Raw genomic sequence first — 24,112 nt, 5'->3', positions numbered from 1 at the left:
GTTTCTGCATTCCACAGCCTTCTGCCAATATTTATTATATTGGTGTCACCAGCAGCTCAGTAATTATTTTGCATTCATGTGGTGCCTTTAATCCCAAAGTATTGTAAAGTGCTTTGCAAATGGTATATATACACCACAGCACAGAACTCCTATAGCTTCTGGATTTACAGGATGCACCAGGTGGACGAGTAATGCACAGCCTGCTCCACAAGTGGAGAAAATTTAAAGACTGGGCTCTTGGGAGAGTTAAGGGCTTTGTATTGTAAAATTTTTGTTTGTTTTTTCCCCAGTGCTATTGTAGGAGGGAAAATGTGGTTCATTAACTGTAAAAGAGAACTGGCTAATAATTATCATAAAACCTTTCCTGGAAATAAGAGGCTACTCCTGGAGGGGTGTTTTTTTAAAACCAGATTAGATTTTAAAAGCTGTCTCTAGTTAAAGGATGGGGGTGGGGGGAAGGGGAAATAAAAAAGGAAAGGAAAATAGAAGTTTCAGGTGCTTCTTTGCATCAAAAAAACACTTTTGATTTAAATTGTTTTCAAGTCATTAGTTCAGAACACACAAAACGGCGAACTGGTGTTCAATTTTTTTTATTTTAAATCAGTCGGGCAAGACTTGACATTTCCACCAGCGCACATAAATTCAGAGGTAGGCTAGCCATCTTTCAGTAATATGCTCCAGTGTGCTTTGGTGCTGTAGGACCATTGTATGATCCCTAACTGATACATAAGATGCTTTAAATGCTGAGGTATAAGATGGAGCATAAGCATTGATTTGAATTTTCTTGAGGCTTTGAGGCAGGCCATTAACATAAAACATTCTTTACAGCTTGAAAAATATGTTGATATGTGTTCAGTGTAAGTAGGGCAAAATGACTTAGTGATGAATGGTAAGTATGTGTCATGTCTTATTCTTCAAACCTTATACTACCTGTAACATATAATGTTGCATTTCCATAGTGCCTTCCATCCTTTAGGATCCCAAAGATCAAGTGGTGGTGGTGGTGTTTATTATTGTTTGTTTATTATTGTATTACCATACTACATAGGAGCCCTGGTCATGGATCCCATTGTTCTAGGAGCTGTACAAACACATAAGCCATGGATTAAATTCTGCCTGCCTGAGCACTAGAGGGGGTGAGGGTGTAAGAATATTTTTTCCCCACATTACCATTGTACACCCCTTCACTTAGGTAGCCAGAATGCCGCCATAGACGTCATCTCAAGTTAGTGCGACCAGAGACATTCCACCCCAAAATGGGGTCGTATTGGGAATTGGTGGGAGACATGGTGGGTGATCACAGACAGGTGGTCGCCAAAGTACAAACGGAGGTGTAAGAGTTACTTTTACAGACAGCTGCTGACAACTGCCACTAGTGCAGTAACCCTCCACACAACTCCTGCATTAGCTGGAAAGCCACCAAGAGCTCTTTAAATGTAGGAATCACTCAAGTGGATCCATCCTTGGAGTGAGACATAGCAGACATTTCACTGTTTAGCAGTGTAGGACAAAAAGTAAAGAATACTCCAACCAGGCAAAATGACGTGGAGATCTAAAGTAGGCAAAAGGTAATACCTATAGGGAAATTGTATTATTGGGGGCTAACACCCCAACTCCTGCCACAGGACCTTGAGTAACTACATGCACCTTAGGTCTCAGCTAAGAGAAGGCTCAGGGCTGCCCCTGTGGGATGAAGCTATTCCTCTCAAGGGAGGAGTGTCACTATATTGAATCACCGGAAGAACTTTCTGCAAGGCCCTGTGTTGCTTGAATGTTTCCCTTCCATGTTCTGACCAGGACAGAACTTGTCTAGCCTAAGAAATCTGGTGAGGTCACAGCCTGGACTAGAAAATTGTAAGTGTGTTAGAATGTGTGAGCTGAAACTTGTGAATCTTTGTTATCTGAAACTGTGGGAACTGAAAGTGCATTAGGAATTATAAAGGCCTTAACAACCACACAGTGAGTGTTTTCATCCATTTCATCCACTCTTATAAGTAAGGTTGTTGATAACTTCACATTTATCTTTTTACTGACATAAGGATTTTACTGCATTGCTGAATGTCTCAAGTAAATTGGAATCTAATATACTATCTGCCATATTTCTGATTAGATACAGATATGGTCATAATTTACCTGTCAGCTGGGATTACATCAAAAGATGCTTCAGATGATGATAAAAAGACTACTCTCCGTGTCATCAATGAAGAAAATAGTTTCCTCAATAACTCAGTAATGATTCTCACTTATGCACTCATGAACGGTAAGAAATGTGTGCCAAATTTCTGGTAGATTAAAATTCTCTGGTAACCCAATGCAGTGTTATTCTGTGTCTGTTTGAAAGGGTCAAAAGTGAGTTTTGGCCCTTAGAATCCAGAGGTCATTACCCAGATTATAACAGTTTCCTATTTGGGGCATAAACCTACTTAGCCATATGTTTGCAAACTGAAATTCAAATGATCTGATTTATATATGTTGCCTGAAATGCTGAATGCCAAGCACCATGGGGCAAATTCAATACATGGTATAACTGTAGACTTTGCTGGAGCCTCACCCTCTGACACCAAGACTGAATTTGGAAGTGTTTCCTTATTAAGGCCCCAATTCAGCAAACATTTAAGCGTGTGTTTAGCTCCTATTGATATCAATGGGATTTAAGTCTGAGCTTGAAGTCAGGCATGTGCTTAAGTGCTTTGCTGAACTGGGTCTTAAGTCAAGAATAAAGTTAACTGTGCACACACTGACACAGTGGAATCATAGTCCTTTTTTCAAAAATACCTGTAGCACAGAAAGCAGTAGACTGTGTTATTAGCATGGGTTGTGCACACACCCCATCAAGGGAAGCTTGTACCTGGCCTGTGCATGCAACCCACACTAGCACACTGTATGGCTGTATAGCAGTTCAAATTCCCATTTGGGTCCCCACTTTCAAGAATTCCCTTTGTTAGGTCATCTGCAGGGACTGAATCCTGGCACATCTGTATCTAAAAGCATGAGACTCTGTTGCTTGAGCTAAAGGACAAGGTCTATTAACTCCAACGCTGCATAGCAGATTCATAAATCTCTACATGGACTAGCCACTGGCAGGAGACAATGGGTTACACAAAGCTCTCTGTTTAAAAAAAAAAAGGTAAAAAATATCTAAATAGTGACGTGGAGCAGCCATCTTGAGTTTCTGTACAGTGGAAGATTATCTGAGTGGACACCTTTAAATCCTACAGTGACCGATTGTACCTGCGTTATAATTCACCCAACCAGTCACTAAACCGTACTCCACACTTCCACTTAAATAGGCATTCACCATGTTCAAACTAACCACATGAGCTGGCAACACAAAGCATGTACTGTACTGTAGTTTTAATCTGGAGTAAGATATAGGAGACTCAACTGAAAATAAATTTCTTTCTCGTCCCTTATCCTGGCAATATCTCTTTTTCAGAGGGAGTGACAGGCTTAAAAGAACTGGCATTTCTCCGAGATCTGGCAGAACAGAATTCGGTGAAGTATGGAGTGCCTGATCGAACTGCCTTACCTGTGATCAAGGGGAGTATGATGGTCTTGAACCAGCTCAGTAACTTGGAAACCACAGTGGGTCGATTTTATACAAACCTCCCCAACCGAATGATTGATGAGGCCGTCTTCAGTCTGCCTTTCTCCGATGAAATGGGAGATGGTAAGCGCTTAGAAAATCTTAACTGGAGCAGGTAAAAAGAGAGGTTAGGCTTCTGCCTGCCCAGCTCCAGGTTTCTAGCCAACAGATAAGGTGGTGCTTTTAGGTTTGTCCCTAAGGGATGTGTAAAATTAAGTCCTTCATGCAGGGATTACATGTAAAGTTTTACGCCCACCGGGGCCTGTTTATGGAAAGTGTGGGTAACGTGACGTTTAATGGATGTAGGTTGAAGGGTGAAATGGACTCTCACGGGCATACTTATAATTTGGATTTGTGTAGGAAACTCCTCTGGGCTTGTGGGAGCATGGGTCCAGACTGAAATGGCAGCCACGGCCGCTCCTGCACTCCAGTTGGCCCATTCAGCGCTGGCGTTGCCCTGTAAGCAGACCACGGGTGCATAGGACAGCATAATGGAGGAAGTGGCTTTCCTATCAGATGCCAAAAACCCCCTTCCTTCCTCAGATACTGGAGCCATGCCCATTACTTCGTGAGGGGTTGTTCCTGCTGGCCATTTCCTTCTTCTTTTCCTTCCTTCCTTCCCCACAGTAGCTGAGGTATGGAGCAGCATCTCACCAAACAGCTTAGCAGCTGCTCTGGACTCTTTACCCCACGCCTTCCCAGGTTTGGAAGAGTAGGACTCTAGGAGGTTCCAGCAGTCATCCTGGGGTAGGGAAGGACCCAGCATTTCAGGTGGAACTGCTAAATATTTGACCAGATTGCCTGTTCTGATTAAGATGTGCTCAAAAAAGACGTAGGAATCTGGTTGTCCTCAGCACAAGACAGAGCTGCCTGAAGCCTGGCATGAATGGTCATTCTGGAAGCCAGGGATCAGCAGCAACATCCTGGTTACTACACCATGTTTACCTGGGGGCCAGGAGGAGGATGGAATCAGAGTCCCTGATGGCTCTACATCAATAGAGTGTTTCCCCCAATACGTTGCCCAGATCCACCAGTTACAGACCACTTTGTGCTGATCTTTCGCAGTTGTGGACGTGAATCTGACCTGTTACTTAAGCCCTGTATAAACCATAATGTTCACGTGTTTTATTTTACTTGGTTGCAATAGAGAGATCAGATGGGACAATGCAGAAGATGAGGGGATGATGTCATGTGTAAATGTTTGCCTAGGACCGCAGGAAACATGCAGCCAGTCCCGCACAAAGCCCTCATAAAAAGTGCATGGGGATGCAAAGTGTTCCACATGTGGCCCCTTTCACATGTTTATGGGAGGAGTTGGAACTTGGAGGATCTTTAATATAGGCTGTTGCACTGGCATAAATGTCATTGTGAGACAGAGTACTAGCCTGTAAAGCAGTGCTTCTCTGCCTCCTCATGTGTCTGTAAAGTGGGGAGAAAAAAACCCTACTTTATAGGGGAGTCGGGAATGGCATTTGTGTTTTCCCAGTACTTTGAAGATTTAAGGTGCTATGTAATTACTAACTATTAGAATTAATAAGCTTAACTCCTGCATTTCTCTGGACATTGCTTTCCATTTTGTTGTGTGTGATGTTATGGAGGGGGGATTAAGGAGTATGGCTCAGCAGGGTTTCCAGACCTGGAAGGCAGGTGGTCCTTAGTTGCCACCTGATCAGAGTGACTCTTGAGAGTCTGAAGTCCTCTGTGTGTTGTGAGATTGCTCCTGGACGTGCTTCTTTCATGCAGAATGATAGCCTAGTTTTCCCTTTTCTCATCACTTTCTGCGTGATACATTGCCACTCATCTCTCACACATCCACATGTACACCATAAGGATTATAAATAGTACAACTGAGTAGATTTGGCTTACATAATTAGGAGTGTGCATGGGTTTTTTTTAATTTTTTTTTAAAAACCTCATTTATGGAGATGAATTTGATATCTGCTGTATATTAAAGGGGTGAGTGAGTTTCCATATGGCCATGACACAGAAAGTAAGACAGTAATGGACTGCTACATTTTTACCTCAGGCATTGAGAAGTTTCTAAAAATCATTGTAATGCTTTTGGTTATAATACCCAGTACAATGGCTGTGTTGGGATTTAGTTAAGAAGAAGAGGCTAACATACTGCATGTATAATCAGATGAGCAAAATTCATCCAAATTGATATTTTACAAGAAAGATTTTTTTGTTCTTGTTAACATTTTTATAGCTGCATGGGGGGAAAAAGTAAAAATGCAGACCTTAAGAAAAATACGAAAAAGAAAAAAAAAGAGAGAATTTAGGTCCTTTTTATATTAATTCACATTCTTGTCCCTAAGGCATCTAACTGTGCCGATGAAGGAACAAAATGTAAAATGCATTGTTTGTTTTAATAACTCATGGTATATTCAATGTACCACCTTAACTCATCACCAGAAAGGTAAAAAGTGGCTAATATGAGGATGGGAGACGGGGAATACAACTGTTGTAGCATAATTAACTTACTTCCTAAACCTCCCCTTCTCAGCCTTCCATCCTGTCGCCAAACCCCGACTCCCACATTTCTACTGTTAATTGCTAGCAGCAGTTCTATAGTCTGACTTTAGAAGTGCTGTCAGTAAGAGATGTCAAAGCTGGTAGAGCTTCTGTTATCTTTAATGCTGTTATTTAATCATGAGCTTCAAGCATTACCATTGTTTGACATCTATCACTGAAAGCATTTCTTGAATCAGATGATCAGAGTACTACTACTGATACTTCACTTGGTTACCATGTCACATTGTCCTAGGGAAACAATTGCAACAAATGGGTTAAAACTGCCTTAGCTTTTACCGATCTTCAAATTATACATATTCAATTTGAATTGAATATTGAATTATACATACAAATTCTTGGAACTGTGAATTACGAAGGGAATATGGAGTTGATCGAACATCCACTGAAACCTATGGGAGTCTTTTGACTTCATTTGAGAATTGAATCGGGGCCTACTTGCTAAGTCTTTAATTTTAGCTTTTGAAAATACTCCTACGTGCTACAGCAGCAACTTTTTGAAAATTGAATATGCTGGATGGAAGGCTGTTTTTGTCACTTGGTTACACAAGTTAACGTCCCCTCTTTTCTATATAGCATAGAACTGGTGAAGAACACACTTTGTATTAATTAACTGGCAAGTTCATTATTGCTAATGCTTTCTGTGCTCTTCCTTTTATCTCAAGGTCTGATAATAACTGTAAGTAAACCTTGTTACTTTGGAAACATGTTGCTTGGGATTGTGGGAGTGGATGTTAACCTGGCATATATCTTGGAGGATGTCACCTATTATCAAGATTCTTTGGCTTCCTACACATTTCTCATAGACAATAAAGGTGATTTTGTGGTTCAGATACATAAATGCATTATCTTCCTGTTTGGTGAAATTAGACTATAGAAAACCAACTCCTTATTCTGCTCCTTATTTGTAAGTAGAATGATAAAGTGAACAGTGCTGTTTATCAACAGATTGTGTGTCAGTTGTTTAAGTAGTTCTGTCTAACAGTGATTGTTGGACAGATAGGGTATATAAGTAGATTTATGGTTTGCTTTTATTATAAAGGAGTGTTGATATAAAAATGGTGCTATGAAGTAGATAGTTTTCACAATTGTAGTCCAGAAAGCCAAAACTGTAGCTTTTGCAAGTAAATTTGTTTATATTATAAGCTTTTTCACTTTTTATGCCGTGATCATTTTAGTCATTTTTTGTTTGAGTTAATTTACCAAGTTCTTAAAATTTTGTTGTCACTAAACTGCTTTATGATGTGATGGTATGGTTACTGTTAGAGTAGTTTCTTAAGTAAATTGGAGGACTTTTATACATGTAGTCAGTATATTTGTTTTTATGTTCTCTTTCTGCTTATTACATACTGTACCAGCCCTTGTACTAAACACATTTTTTGTTCTTTTTAGGGTATACTCTTATGCATCCATCCCTTACAAGGCCTTATTTGCTGTCTGAACCACCACTTCACACTGACATCATACATTATGAGAACATTCCAAAATTTGAATTGGTTCGGCAGAACATCCTTAGGTAAGGAAGAACGGAGACTCAGGTCATAGCTTGCTAAGATCAATGATTCACATGACTCAGAAGTGTTTGTACAAAACCCTTTAACAGGAGCTACTTTATAGAATTATAATTACTGTGTTTAATATTTCTGTTGCAGTAGTACCCAGAGTTCCCTGCTGGGATTGAGGACTTATTCTTTTGCCAATGCAGGACTGTGTTTTCTACCACATTATCCATTCTGTCCTTAAATGTACCAAGCGATAGTTTCCACAGCTTCCTTTGGGAGACTTTTCTAATCTAATAGTAGAGCTGATTGTCAGGAAGTTTTCCTTGATAATCAGTCTGGATTTTCCTTCCTATATTTCAGACAGTAATTTCTAGTTAACACCCTCAATAACTACTCTCACTCCATGAGGTTCAAATAAGTAATCAGATTACTATATACATATCTGCTACTTGAAATTTTTCCTCAATCCTTCCAGCCCCTATCCTCCGTGGAAATTTTTGCAGTTCTTTTCTGAACATTCTCCAGCTTTTAGATCTTTTTCAGTGTTTCACATGTGGTTAGGCAGGCCATTTGTCCGGTTTTAAGCCGGACAGTCCTCTTTTTCTATGGTTCCCCGTCTGGTATTGGTCACGGATGAGCGGTACTATTTTGAAGAGTGCTCTACTCTGCCCCCACCAGCTTGACATCCTATGCACTGTGCACGTGATGTCACACTGGTGGGGCTCAAAGCAGTGCACTCTTCAAAATGGCATCCATGCAGTCACACCAGTGGGATCATGGTGGCGCATTCTTCAAAATGGTGTCCTCCATGCAGCGTGACTTCACACACAGAATGCATGCAAGGTCACACTGGCAGGCGTGGGCCCATACAATTACTGGAAGCACTGGAATGTCTGGGGATGTGGCACTGGCACCCTAGGAATGGTTGCACCATATCCAGAAAGACCCTGATCCTAATCCACTGAAGTCCTTGGGAGTTTTTCTGTAAACTTCAAAGGGCTTTTGAGTTAAGCTAGGTTAACACTCAAACTGCTAAAGCGGCACAGCTGCACCACTGTAGGACTTCAGTGTAGACACTCGCCACAGCAATGGGAGGGGTTCTTCCATCAACCTAGTATTGTCTAGGCCAAGGGTTAGGTCTGTTTAACTGTGCTGCTCAGGGATGGGGATCTTTTACGCCCCTGAGCAATATAGCTGGATCAACCTAACTCGTTAGCATATACCTGGTATTAGACATATGGGGAGAAACTCCTCCCTGCTCTACCATGTGATGCCTCTATGTGTGCAGCTTCACAGAAGATAGAGGCATACCCTCTATATCAAGTAGGGGTTGATGTGACCATACATGATTTAGAGAGAGAAAATCTGGCACTGGTCTATTTTGCTGGCTGTTGCCACATTGCTAAACCATGTGTGATTTGCTGTCCGTTTGGGCCTCTTCACTGTTACTACTTCTCAGTGTTCCGCCTCCCACTGAATATTTGCATTTTGGATTATTTGTTCTTGTTGAATCTCAATTTTTCTATCTTTATTTCTAAATTTACAATCCAAAAATTCCCCAGTTAAAATAATGGTAGTACTTAGCGCTTACGTAGAGCCTTTCATCTTCAAGGGACTTTATAAATTTCAATCTTCACAACTCTTCCCTAAAGTCTATACATATCCTGATCCTCCACTTGCAGACAGGGCGGCTCTAGGCACTAGCAAAGCAAGCAGGTGCTTGGGGCAGCCCATTTGCAGGAGTGGCAGCTGGCAGGGATCCAGCTGGGAGCTGAGAACCAACAGGGGGCCCTGGGAGCTGTAGTTCCTTGGTTAGCTCCCTGCCTACAGAGCCAGCCCTGGAGCAGGGAAAGAACTACATTTCCCAGCATTCCCTTGGCTGCTATCAACAGGAGAGTGAGGGGGAGGGAGTATGGTAGCTGAAGCCTCATGCTGCAGCTTGCTGTGACTGGAGAGCTCCTTGCTAGAGTGGGGTGGCACTGTGAATGGGCAACAAGTGTGCCCAAGGAGTAGAAGGCTTTGGCCCAGGTATCCCCTTCAGAAGACATCCCTAGACTGGAGTAGGGATACTGGTGGGACCTCACCTTGCAGCCCCCAAAGAAGGAATTGGGTGGACTCAATGGACAGTGCCCCTCTCTATCTGAAGCCTAGCAAGGAAGGTATGTGGATCCCACTAGAATTTAAAATGAAAAGTAAGGGAGGGGAGGCTCTACTGGACCTGGGCAACTTCAGATACAGTACCAGGCATGTAGGAAGATGTCCACTTCTGAGCCATGGAAGCAGAAACTGACCTTTCCTTTCCAGATTTAGCTAATATTCAGAAAGAGAATCTAGCACCCGCCTTCCAGATTTGAACACCTCAAAATTCAGGAGTACCCAAGCTCAGTTTGGGCAGCTGTTACGTCATTTCTCCCAAATCAAATATACTGATCCACTGTAACTTGCTGTAGAAAAAGTAGGATAAAATTGAGCAAGAAATGCTTATTAGGACTGGAATTGCTATTTCCAACAGCCATTGCCTTTTTTATTTGTTTAAAAGAAAGACAGTGATATTGCATTGTCAAATTCCCCATAGAAAGAAAGAGTGGAACAAAAGAATAATAAAGGGACCTCAACTTCTCCTCATTTATATAGAACAGTCTTATAATATGCATCAAGATATCCTCCAATCACACAAGCTGAAAATTGTTCCACTTTACTGCAGTTCTGTAACCATATGGGAAGCAATCCTGTCTGTGTTCTGTGCACATCCAAAATTCCTGCTGAATGACCCGCCCTTGGATCAAGTTACAAGTGACCCAGGGCTGGGGAGGAAGGAGGGTGCAGATGGTGGATGGGGAGAGCCCAGGGCTGGGGCGGCAGGGGGTGGGGGGGCACTGGTGGGGGGGAAGGAGGGAGCCCAGACCTGGGGCAGCACAGAGTATGTGTGTGGGGGAGAGCCCAGGGCTGGGGGAGCAGGGAGGTGTGGGGGAGGGGAAGCCCAAGGCTGGGGTGGGGGCAGCCAAAATGTTTTTTGCTTGGGGTGGCAAAAAACCTAGAGCTGGCCCTGCTTGCAGATGGGAAAATGAAAGAAGAGGTATTAAATGATTTGCCCAAAGCCACAGAGGGAAATCTGTGTCCATATCAGGATTAGAACATGAAAGCTCCTGACTTGCAATTCTGTGCATGTACAACAAACTGAGCTCTGTTTGTAAAACACATCAGTTAGATATTAGAAATACTTGCTTTATTTTAGAGAAAAAATGTGTATGAAGGACTATGCAGGAGTTCCATGTAATAAGAATGACTTTCTAGAAAGGTTAGTTGCACTATAAATGTACACTAAGTGTAGAACATCAAGGCTAATACAATACGTCCTTCCCCGAATTTAGGGCTAGTTTGTGGGTTTGCCACCAGCTCTGAGTAAAGGACAGCAAATAGTTTTCCGGTCCCAGGAGCGGACTACAGTCTGTACGGTGGCTTGGAGAGTCACAGTCTGTTGCCTTATTCCTGCCTTGCTCCATGGGAAAAGTAATCTGTGCCAGCCCAAAATCCATTGCAGATTACTTGCACTGGCATGCTAGCTCAGCTGTGCAGGCCTGCACATTGGGAGCCATGGAGCAAAGACTCTGCCTGTGCCCACTCACCTGGGCTGGAAGGGGGTAGTATCAACTCCATGGGGTAGGCAACCTATGGCACGTGTGCCGAAGGCGGCACGCAAGCTGATTTTCAGTGGCACACCGCCTGGGTCCTGGCCACCAGTCTGGGGGGCTCTGCATTTTAATTTAATTTTAAATGAAGCTTCTTAAATATTTTAAAAACCTTATTTATTTTACATACAACAATAGTTTAGTTATATATTAAAGACATATAGAAAGAGACCTTCTAAAAATGTTAAAATCTATTACTGGCACGTGAAACCTTAAATCGGAGTGAATAAATGAAGACTCGGCACACCACTTCTGAAAGGTTGCCGACCCTTGCCACAGAGACTTCCCCTCTCCCTGATGCTATGAATATGTAGCCAGGTGTGGCAATAAGAGGGGGCCCTTGAGACCCCATACTTCCCTGCATCGGCACGTAGAACAAGTCATGATTATGCTCCTTGTAGTGGTCACATCTTGCATAGTCAGGATGCTATGTTCATATGCAAAAACTGAATTGTGTCACTCTGTTAAAATCTCTGTATCTGAGATGGTTTGATCTTTTCTAGAATTATTTTTTTAATCTGGTTTGCTATTGGAATATAAATCTGCTCAGTGGGCTAAATTTAGTGTCTTTATTGAATGTAGATTAAAAAAAAACCCAGGCAATTTAATTAGACAGGATTGGCATTCTCTGTTTACAAGAAGCTCAGGAGTTAAGGTAGTATTAAAACTGAATCAACTCCTATCTGTGGAGTCAGGTCAGCTCTGAGATCAGTGATGATGGCATGGGAAAATTGATACTACAGCAGCTTGGCAAGTGCCTGGTGGGGTGGCAGAGAGAGTTTCAAACACTATTATATACCCACTGGCCTTAAAATTACAAAGACCTAATCTGGGATGCTAGTCTTTCAGAAGTGTCACATTTACAGGCTGTATTGTAGAGTGGCTACTGTGTTGTAGGGTAGGATCAAGGCTAACAAAGGAGCCTAAGAGAGAGTTAAGCACCTACATTCAATGGGATTTGGGCAAATATCCTTTAGGCTTCTTTGAAAATCCCAGCCAAAAAAGTTAGTACTATTTTCATTAATGAAAACTCCTATAGAAAGGTGAGGGCCACAATTTTAATGAAATAGATGCCTAAAGTTAGTGCCCTAATCCATACTCAAGTACCTAAATAAATGGACAGATTTTCAAAAATGCTGTGCTCCTGTTGCTATTCATTGTTATGAAGACTTATGGAAAGATTGCTCTCTGTAAATACATCAGAGAGTGAGAGGAGTTAAACTAAGGGATAATTGTTGGGACAGGAACTAATAGATATGAACTGGCCATCAGCAAGTGTAGGCTTGAAATTAGGTGAAGGTTTCTAAACATCAGAGAAGTGACGTTCTGGAGCAGTCTTCCAAAGGGAGGAATGTGGCACAAAACCTTAACTTGTTTCAAGACTGAGTTTGATAAGTTTATGAAGGGAATGGTATGATGAGGTTGCCTACCATGATGTATGGCCAACCATGACTGGTATTAGCAAATATCTTCAATGGCAGAGATGAGACACTAGATGGAGTGGGCTCTGAGGTTACTATAGAGAATTCTTTCCCAGGTGTCCAGCTGGTGGGTCTGACCCACATGCTCAGGGTCTAACTGATCACTATATTTGGGGTGAAGAAGGAATTTTCCCAAAGTCAGATTGGCGGAGACCTTTGAGGTTTTTCGCCTTCCTCTGCAATGTGAAGCTGTCAACGTTTTTTCTCCACTTTGAACTTTAGAGTTCAAGAAGTGGGGACCTGCATGATCACTTTTAAGCTTAATTACTAGCTTAAATCTGGTACGCTGCCACCAGCCAGAAGTTAGTGTCTGGCACACTTTCTGTTCCCCCAAAACCTTCCCTGGGGAACTCAAGACCCAAACCCCTTGGGTCTTAAAACAAGGAGAAATTAACCATCCCCCTCCTTTTCCCCCCAGACTCTCCCCTCCCTGGGTTGCCTTGAGAGGCTTACACAGATCCAAACTCCTTGGATCTTAAAACAAAGAGGAATTAACCATCCCTCCTCCTTCCCCCCCCCACCAATCCCTGGTGAGTTCAGATTCAATCCCTTGGATTTTAAAACAAGGAAAACTCAATCAGGTTCTTAAAAAGAAAGCTTTTAATTAAAGAAAGAAAAGGTAAACATTATCTCTGTAAAATCAGGATGGAAAATGCTTTACAAGGTACTCAGGTTCATATAGATTAGAGGGACCTCCTCCCCCGCCCCCCCCCAGCCTGAGATTCAAAGTTACAGCAAACAGAGGTAAAAATCCTTCCAGCAAAAACACCATTTACAAGTTGAGGAAACAAACATAAGACTAATTCGCCTTGCCTGGCTATTGCTTACTATTTTGAAACATGAAAGACTGATTCAGAAAGATTGGGAAAGCCTGGGTGTACATCTGGTCCCTCTCAGTCCCGAGAGCGAACAACGAACCAAATGAACAGCACAAACAAAGACCTCTCTCCACCAAGATCTGAAAGTATCTTGTCCCCCTATTGGTCCTCTGGTCAGGTGTCAGCCAGGTTTACTGAGCTTCTTAAGGTTTATTGAGCTTTTACAGGTAAAAGAGACATTAACCTTTAACCATCTGTTTATGACAGGGGCCTGGGTCACTTGCTGGTTTGAGTTAGAGTAAATGGTATATTCTCTGTATCTTGAAGTATTTAAATCAAGATTTGAGGACTTAAAAACATAAAACAGCCATATTGGGTCAAACCAATAGTTCATCTACTCCATTATCCTGTCTTCCAATAGTGGCCAATGCCAGATGCTTCAAAGAGAATGAACAGAACAAGGCAGTCATCAAGTGATCCAGCCCCAGCATCTGGCAGACAGAGCCTTAGGGACACCCAAAAGGTGGGGTTGCATCCCTGGCCAACTTGGCTAATAGCCACCGATGGATCTATCCTTCATGAATTTATCTAATTCTTTTTTTAATCCAGTTATAGTTTTGGCCTTCATGACTTCCCTGGCAAGAAGTTCCACATGTTGACTGTGCATTGTGTGAAGTAGTACTTCCTTTTGTTTGTTTTAAACCTGCTGCTTATTCATTTCCTTAGGTAACCCCTAGTTCTTTTGCTATGTGAAGGGGTAAATAACACTTCCATATTTACTTTCTCTACACTATTCATGATTTTAAGGACCTCTGTCATAGGGGGCTATGATAGAGGTCCTTAAAATCATGAATACTGTAGAGAAAGTCATCAGATCTCCACTGGATCACCCTTGTTGGCATGTTTGCTGACCTCCTCAAAGAATTCTAATGGATTGGTGAGGCATGATTTCCCTTTAGAAAAGCTGTTGTTGAGTCTTCCCCAACAAATCATGTTCATCTGTGTGTCTGATCATTCTGTTCTCTTTCTCAGTCATCTCTTTTCCAAGCTGAAAAGACCCAGACTTTTTTCTCTCTTCTCATAAGGAAGCTGTTCGATATCCTTAATAATTTTTGTTGCCTTTCTCTATATCTTTTCCATTTCTAATCTATCTTTTTTGAGCTGGGGCAACCAGAACTGCATGCAGTATGCAAGGTGTGGGCGTGCAATGGATTTATATAATGGCATTATAATATTTACCATCTTATTATCTATCCATTTCCTAATGGTTCCTAATATTTTGTTCGGTTTTTTGACTGCCACTGCACACTGAGCCGATGATTTCAGAGGTCTATCCACAATGCCTTCTTGAGTGATAACAGCTAATTTAGACCCCCTCATTTAGTCTGTGTAGTTGAGATTATGCTTTCCAATGTTTCTTACTTTGCATTTATCAACATTAAATTTCATCTGCCATTGTGTTGCCCAGTCACCCAGCTTTGTGAGATCTTTGTAACTCTTTGCAGTCTGTTTTAGACACAACTATCCTGAATAATTTGTATCATCTGCAAGCTTTTCCACCCTACAGTTTACCCCTTCTTCCAAATTATTTATGAATATGATGAACAGCACTGGTCTCAGCACAGATCTCTGGAAGACACCGCTATTTACCTCTCTCCATTCTGAAAAGTGATCATTTATTGCTACCCTATATTTCTTGTTTTTTAACCAGTTACTGGTCCATAAGAGGACCTTCCCTCTTAACCCATGATAGCTTAATTTGCTTTAGAGGGACCTTGTCAAAGGCCTTCTGAAAGTCCAAGTACATTGTATCCACTGGATCACCCTTGTTGGCATGTTTGCTGACCGCCTCAAAGAATTCTAATGGATTGGTGAGGCATGATTTCCCTTTATAAAAGCTGTTATTGAGTCTTCCCCAGCAAATCATGTTCATCTGTGTGTCTGATCATTCTGTTCTTAACTATAGTTTCAACCAGTTTGCCTGGTACTGAGACTTAGCATCCTGTAATTGCCAGGATCACCTCTGGAGCCTTTTTAAAACATTGGTGTCAGATTAGCTATCCTTCAGTCATCTGGATACCAAAGTTAGTAGTTCTGCAGTTTCATTTTTGAATTCCTTCAGAACTCTTGGATGAATACCATCTGGTTCTGGGACTTACTGCTTTTAATTGATCAATTTGTTCCAAAACCTCCTCTATTGACACCTCAACCTGGGACACCTAGATTTGTCACCTAAAAAGAATCTCAGGTTTGGGAATCTCCCTCAAATCCTCTGCAGTGAAGACTGATGCAAAGAATTCATTTAGCTTCTCCGCAATGGGCTTGTCTTCCTTGAATTCTCCTTTAGCACCTTGATCATCCAGTGGCCCCACTTATTGTTTGGAAGGCTTCCTGCTTCTGATGTACTTAAAAATTGTTTTGCTGTTAGTTTTTGAGACTTCAGTAACTCAGCCAGAGGTTATGGGCCTATTACAGGAGTAGGTGGGTGAGGTTCTGTGGCCGACAATGCAAAGGAGGTCAGACTAGATTATCATGATGGGCCCTTTTGGCCTGAAAGTCTGTGAGGAGGGGAGCTAGCTGCAGAAGGAGGAATACACAAGATAAGGCGGTGAGGTTGCTTGACATTGCATGGAATGTGTCATCTCGGAATTGATCATTTGTTTTATTGTTTAAGTAAATCATTTGGCACGAGGCATAGGTGAGTTTGATATGGTTGTTGGACAGGGCTGAGGATGTGTGTGAATGATGAAGAGGTGGAAAGGAGTTTCTATAAGTGCTTGGCTGGCTGAGTTCTTGGTGAAATGATTAATGTTGCTGGTTTTTTATTATATTTATTGTATTGTTAAAGATGCCTTAGGGTGCCTAGAGCCCTGTATAAGTGACTTTTTTATTTTAAATCTAAGTAAATCAATAGATAATGTTTTACCCCTCATATAACAGAAACCCATCAAACTGAGTAAAATGATGAAATGGTTGGAAAGAATTATCAAAGAAAGACTTAATGAAGAGCTAGATTACCAAGTAAGCATTAACCAATTTGGGTTTGGGAATATTGGAGGAGTAGTACAGGGAGAAATGCAATAAACTGAATTTAGTGTTTGTGGACTTAAAGAAGGCTTATAACAGAGTTCCTAGTGAACTGATATGGTGGTACCTGTTGTCGCCCTGCCTTTCAGAGGCTTATGTTCAGACTATTATGGACACATATGAGGGTAGTACAACAACAAGATGCAGCTGCAGTGAGCCATTCACTATCAGAATAGGTCTACATCAAAGATCACTCTTAAACCCATTCCTAAATGTGATTGTAATGAACAGGAGATTAGGGGAGATCAGGGGAGGAGCTCCATGGAACATGCTTTTCACAGATGACATTTTTCTGTCAGGGAAATAAACATGAACTGGAAAGGTATCTAGAAAGACGAGGACTGCAGTAGAAGAAAATTGTTTATAAATCAGTCAAGAGAAGACTGAATACATGTGAGGCTTCATTGAAAAGGGACAGCAAGAAACCAATAAAAATAGTATTGAGTTACAATAAGACTAAGAGTGCTAGCAGTCGCATGAAAAGCACTTGGCGCAAATGGAGGGAATTGATGGCAATTCTGTGTGATAAGAATGTGCCAATTAAACTAAAGAGCAAAATGTATAAGATCATGAGGGGGGGGAGGGATAGCTCAGTGGTTTGAGCATTGGCCTGCTAAACCCAGGGTTGTGAGTTCAATCTTTGAGGGGGCCATTTAGGGATCTGGGGCAAAAATCTGTCTGGTGATGGGTCCTGCTTTGAGCAGGGGGTTGGACTAACTAACCTCCTGAGGTCCCTTCCAACCCTGATATTCTATGATTAGCCCAGCCATGACGTATGGGTTGAAATGCTGGCCAGTGTGGAAGAGAGAAGTACAACTACTTAATGCTGCTGAAATGAGAGTGGGTAAGACAAGAACTGACAGGTTACACAATGAAATGGTATGAGCCAAGATGCAGGTAATCCCCCATCATGGAAAAGCTGAGGGCACATCAACTGAGATGGCTGGGACATACAAGATGATGAGACGTGGAACATGTTGGTCAGAGAGAACACAATCTAGTAGTTACAGGACAAAGACTATTATAAGACCCAGAAAAAGGCAGTTCAAGACACCGAAGGAGGACATGAAGAAGGTTGGTGTCAGCTTGGAAGACACACTTAACAGGAATGTTTGGAAATGAAGAACAAGAGCTGCCAACCCCAACTAATGTGACACGGTGAAGGCAAAGAAGAACAAAAATCTGCTTCTTAGTTGGATAACACTCCAACAACAGTCACAGAAGGATGCCTGTACATATTGTATTTACGTTTTCCGCACTCCAGCTCTACTACTTAGCTCCATTCTTAAAGGCAAGCATGGTATTAAAATATAGAAAACTCTTGGTCTTCAAGAGTAACTGACGTTATCCTATCCTGCTAACAAAAATGAAATAGGCAGAGATGCAGCATGATGTGCATGAACAGTTCTGCAAATTGTAATTTAGAACTAATTTGAAATCTGTCAACCCTTTGTTCCTTTGAAATAGAGAGCTAATTAGTGCCATTCCAATAGCAACATTATCTCAAGACAGGACAAACTATAATTGTGTTCTCTATGAACAGTGCTTAATTTGTAATGAAAGAGGTGATGGAGCTCAATAATTAGGTGCTGGGGCTCAGGCAATATTTTTTACTTTCATAACTGACATGGCAAGCTCAGAGTGCTGGGGCTATGAACTGCCAAACCCAGTGGTGCCAGGGCTATGAACGGCCAAGCCTAGAGGTGCCAGGGCTCAGCCCTGGCAAGCCCCAGCAAGAATTAAACACTGTCTATATGAATTATTGAGTAGGAAATTAGGAACCAAGTTACCTTTGCTTCACCATTTGTACTGAAAAAGGCAAATCTTACTCAAACCGTACTACATTATACATGAGCATAAATTAGCGTTAAAATAGATAAATGCATGAGCAGCAAACCAAAGCATTCTGTTCTTAATTAAATGCAGATTTTATCCAGCCCTTTCATGACTAATCATGCTTTTGGTATAAAAATGCAGTAGATGGTTTTGTTTAATTCGCAACTTTTTCAGTATTGAATAAAATGTTGGATATTATTTATTGTCCCCGTAGCCTCCCTCTGGGCAGTCAGATTATTACAGTTCCAGTGAACTCTTCACTGTCTTGGCATGTAAACAAACTGAGAGAAATTGGAAAAGAAGCCTATAACGTCAGCTATGCCTGGAAAATGGTAAGAGATCTTATGTTTGAATGGTAGCATAGAGTTTTAATGTATGTTAATATATAGAAGTTTGAGTAGTTTGAATTTTAATTATACAGAAACAGTGTGAATGTGTCTCTTATTATGGTAAATAACCTCACATTCCATGAAATTGTAGCTTCAAATTTATTATAATTTAATCCTCAGAGACACATGCATACACGCTTGTGTATAGTGTGTATGCTATTAATGTACACGTCCATTATATGTTATATAATATATCTGGCCATGCACAATTATAGTACATATTTTCCCAAAGGAAGAAAGTCTATACTGAACTATGTCACACTATAAAGTCTTAGAGCAAAGCTCAAGTAGTTGAACATATTTCACACACAGACTTGAGATAAAAGTACAGACTTACACTATAGTGTTTGCATGTAGTTTATTATTGTTAAAATGCTGATACTAACAAAAAAGAGAAAAAACTTTTAATTTTATTGGACACTTTCAAACTAATCATTGACTGATTTTTGGGGTATCATTTTAAATGCCAGATTGTCCCTTCCTACTGTATACTGCTTAATGCAGTTTTGATAGAAACTCCAATATGAATAAACTTTAACAAAATTGTTCACAATTAAGTCATTAAAATTTCCTTTTAAAAACATTAGTTGTAGTTATGCATTACTGCAAACCCTTATATCTGTATGGGGCATGAGTCTACCTTGTAATATGCAAGGCTGAGTCAGGTACTCTCGTATTCATAGGTATTTTATTTTCTGTGCTATGTCTAGTTTTCCCCAGTACATATTTTGCATTCAAGTCAGATGCAATACCTTACAGAAATCTCTCAACACCAATTAAAACAACAAAATGTCCCCAAATACTACCCTCAGTGGAGCAAAAAACTCCTATGCATAATCTAGATGAATTCGTAATTGCTAGATTCTTACAGAATAAAATCAATTAAAATGGAATGGAAACTATATGGAAGCTTTTAAGTCTGCTATAATCATTAGACAGATCATATTTAATTGGAGAATTTGGCAGGCCAGCATCATTACCCAATTACAAGGGGGAAAAAAGATTCTAGCAGCCCATTCACTTTTCAGTTTATTTTGTGAACAAATCTGGGTACTTATATTGACCAAGGGAATAAAATGAAATCTACAACTAGATATGATGCAGGCACATTTTGCTAATACCAAGAATAATTGGCTAATTGCTTTGTCAACAAACCTAGCAGGTACTGGTGGATCCTTTCCCTAAATTAATTTAAATGTAATCTAAGAGATTATGCTGAGAGCTTTAAGAGATTAAATCTGTCGTCTTGTACCGGAAGTTCATGTAGATGTGTTCCTGGAGCTAGTGTCGCCCTGTTGAAAGTCTGCATTAAATATCAGACAGCCTTACAGTCTGGAAATACTTCTGCCAAGTTTTTCCTAACCTGATGCATTTAAGTGTTCAAACCAGCAAAGCAAGCAATCCATCCAACACTGGATTGAGGAATAATGATGAGATGTCCTTGTATCATTGTTCATTTGTATTTTTCAAAATGGGAAACAGGCTACAAAGAGGTACATTGTATTCTGTTTCCATCTGTGAGCTGCAGTTTTCTTGCCCATAATGAAGTTTCATAAAGTAGCCACACAAAAAGCATCAGAGTTTAGATATTATATTTTAAAAAAATGTGAAAACAAAAGTGTATGCTAAGCATCAACTTTGAAGATTTTTTTTAAAGTATAACTCAATGGCTTTAATACCCTTGGGATAATTGATCAAAGCACATACCTTAGTTATGTGGACTGTACTGCTGCCGTTGGAAACCCTAAAGTCTAAGGCCTCAATCCTGCATTTAGAACGGTTTGGGCATGACCTGGCACCAATGCAGCACCTCCCCACAAAGTTATCTCTGCAGAATCAGGGCCTTACTCCTGAAGTATGGGGAAATTCAGCAATTTCTAGAGGTGATTAATTTCACAGGTAGAGTAGGGAACATGCTGCCTTGGCATATGGGTAAAGGTGATGCCACCTTCCAGTGTACAAGAAACTGAGGAATTAAAAAAGTGTGTGGTGGTGGGGAGGGCAGGGGAATAGAAAATCCAATTACATAAAACCTCCAACTTTTTTTCAGTCTAATTTTTAGTCCTTGTTTTTCAGGCCCAAGACACATCCTTCATTCTTTGTGTTGTGGTAATACAGCCAGAAATACCTGTTAAACAGCTCAAGAATCTGAACACCGTCCCTAGCAGCAAGCTACTGTATCATCGACTGGATCTATTGGGCCAGCCCAATGCCTGTCTGCACTTCAAGCAGCTGGCGACCTTAGGTACAACAATCCCTCAACTCATCTTTATCTCATGCACGTTTTTGTAGAACTGATTGGAAAATAGAAAACATCTTTAGTTACAATCCTTGTGAAATTGTTTCTCTTAAAAAACAAAAAATTAGAAAATTTCCCTTGAAAGGTTTTTTTTTTCGTCCTGCTTCAGTTTTTCTGATTATAGCTAAACTGTGCAGCCCTTACATTCATGGCACTTAGTCACCTGAGTATTCCTACTGCAATTTGGGAACTGCTCAGGTGAGTAAGTGCTTACTAAAATGAGAGTTGCACAGTTTAATTCTTAGAAAATAGGGTATAGGGGCTGTTGATTTTGGATTTATGCAAATTCTTCACAGACATAAATATTTAATATCATCCATCTATGTGAAGAAATCAGAAGATATAGCTCATGAGGAAGTCAGAATTTTAATATTCTTGGAAATCTTTTAATGTGAGCTTTTCCAAATCTCTTAAACCTACATAAAAATTTCAAGTTCAATAATACATCTTTCAAAAAAGGATATTTCGTCTTTCTACATATCAAACTTTGTAATCACCTCCATTTCAGAATTTGCATTAATGTCGTGGACAGAGGGATTTGGCCTCAGAATTATATAATAATACAAGTTTTAATATATAGAAAGGAGAGAACTGATTATAATCCTTCTAAGAAAGATGAATCTAGAGATTGTATACAAGTTTGAAAGGTTTGCAGTCTTACACATTTGAAGATTAAAATTCTGATTTCTCCCTGGAGTTTAAACTAAACTGTTCATGAAAAAGGATATAGGCATCATTGTTCGACAACTCAGCAATGACAGTTGCTCATTGTATGGTGGTGCTCAGAACAACTAAGAAGATGTTGGACTGTATTACAGAGGAACTAGATGATGATATGGAAACTATTGTGTCATTATATAAAACACTACGTTCTTGTCTTGAATATAATACCTAGTTTTGATAAAAGGGAACCGCATACTAGTCTCACCTTAGAAAAGATGTGACATTAATGGAAAAAGTCCAGGGACGCACGCCAATAATGTTGAGAAACTCAGCATGAGAAAAAATATAATTGATTCAGACAATTTATGCTGGAAAGCGATGAGGAAATACAATAGAAGTTTATTAAGTGATGACTGGGGTAGATAAGGCTGCTACACGTGCAGTGGCATGCTTTGGGAGTGGTGCGGGAAAATGGAGAACCTTTCCACTGTGTGAGTATTGTCTCTCTAAGGTGCTGGGAATTTCTTCCCCTGAAGACAGTTGCACACTGAGAAAAACAATAAGATGAACATTATGTGGTTCCCCTTTATCAAATATTCAAGAAATAAACCCAATTTCTTAGCATCCCAGCCCCTGCATTATCACTGTGTGATTTTTGTTTGTTTATGTTCTGTTTTGGCTTTGTCTTTTAAATATCACATTTCTTGCTCAATGAAAGCATATATCCAGACTATTCTCAACATCTCTTGTAGCCACTCCCTTTTGCCCCCTTGTTCATGTTAGCAAACTCCCTCCACCAGTTTTGTCAGACTTGTGTCTTTTGTGCCTCTCCCTGTGTTAATGACCTGAAAGTCACAGCTGGTGTTCGAGGCGGCCTCTGTAGAGTCCCACCTAAACCCAGTTTTCTCTCACGAAGTTCTTTGAGTCTCATCATTGGCTTCCTCATTATCCATGTATTGCGCTTACCTTCACAGCTTATTTGTATTATTTTATCATGTCATTTTAGCCATCCCTTCACTCTACCAATGTCAGCCTTCATCACGCCTTTGTCAGCTTCTCTTGCCAGCACCTTTGCACTTTTTGTCCCAAGGCTAAAATCCCCATTAAGCCACTACCCTGTCTTCCTCAAGAGCCCACCTTAGGAGTTGCTTCTTCTGCAATGCTGCAGAATGCTGTCAGCTGATAATGGCTAGACAGGCAGTGAAGTGAGGCTGCTGTTACTGATCTGTTTGTTTCCCTTAAGACATTGAAACCACCACCATTTACAGCAAGACACTCAAACCCTCTCTACCTTACAAAAAGGTGCACGTAACCAGCCTGTTCAAAGCTATGCTCATCTGACTCTGAAATAGACATTTTATTGTAACCTGTGTATCTTGCATTGTAACATTCCAAAGTTTGAAATGAAAAGTAGGTTTCAAAACAAAAGGGGACATGATCTGTACTTCTAGGTCTTACTGTTATTATTTGGGATGATAATCCTTGTGCTTCCAGGCAAAAACTGATCAGCTTGTGTCAGGAAGAGAGTCCCTCCCCTCCATACTGTACCTTCATTATACGGGCTATAGTCTTAAACAGGATACTACATCAAATGGTGCTCTGTGATGGGGTGGCATGTATTATATACCGAACATAGCGATTTGGTTTTAATCCTCTAATACTTTGTTATTTCAGAAAGTCCCACAGTAATGCTGTCTGCAGGTAGTTTTTCTTCTCCATATGAACATCTGAGCCAACCTGAGACCAAACGGATGGTAGAGCACTACACAGCATACCTCAGCGACAACACCCGTCTTATTGCTAACCCCGGGCTTAAAGTATGCTATTTAAATCCCTCTTCTCCCTCCTTTCCCCCGCCCTGCACTTATTGGTCACCATGGTGTCCCCATTTCACAGGTGTCCTTTGGGTTGGCTCTTGGCCTATGGGAGCGTTGGGCATGTAGGATACTAGGATTTTCGTCTCTTGCTGCAGAGACACTGTGCTTAGCCCTTCTGGCTTGGAGAAGCAGTGTGAACTAGGTTGAAATGGAATCCTGGTACACTCCTCAGCTGGGTGGATAGGGGCTCTGACATGAGGGCTTCAAGGCTAGTGGAGAAATGGGAGGAGGGAAGGGGCTCAGAGACCACAGGGGTGGGGCTTTTCCACAGGAAGAAAGTTTACAAGCTGCAATTAGAATTAACAGTATGCAGAACGGTGCTGTAATAAACATTGGGTCAGAAGATACCTTTG

The 24,112-nt window shown here is 40.9% G+C and overlaps 1 protein-coding gene across 3 annotated transcripts in view; it reads left to right on the top strand.

Moving 5' to 3' along the window:
• CACHD1 (cache domain containing 1) overlaps positions 1-24,112 on the top strand; it is a 204,106-nt gene that overhangs the window by 146,316 nt on the left and 33,678 nt on the right. For all 3 annotated transcript variants that reach the window (XM_050961970.1, XM_050961969.1, XM_050961968.1), the window contains 7 exons: positions 2,111-2,260; positions 3,437-3,670; positions 6,784-6,933; positions 7,511-7,634; positions 18,746-18,863; positions 20,997-21,165; positions 23,557-23,699. In XM_050961970.1, the coding sequence (XP_050817927.1) occupies positions 2,111-2,260; positions 3,437-3,670; positions 6,784-6,933; positions 7,511-7,634; positions 18,746-18,863; positions 20,997-21,165; positions 23,557-23,699 (1,088 nt within the window). The remainder of the gene's footprint in view (positions 1-2,110; positions 2,261-3,436; positions 3,671-6,783; positions 6,934-7,510; positions 7,635-18,745; positions 18,864-20,996; positions 21,166-23,556; positions 23,700-24,112) is intronic.

The sequence above is a fragment of the Gopherus flavomarginatus genome, chromosome 7 (assembly GCF_025201925.1).
Source record: "Gopherus flavomarginatus isolate rGopFla2 chromosome 7, rGopFla2.mat.asm, whole genome shotgun sequence".
Classification (NCBI taxonomy): Eukaryota; Metazoa; Chordata; order Testudines; family Testudinidae; genus Gopherus; species Gopherus flavomarginatus.
Note: the sequence above shows the minus strand (reverse complement) of the source record. Positions and strands in the feature narration are given on the sequence as shown.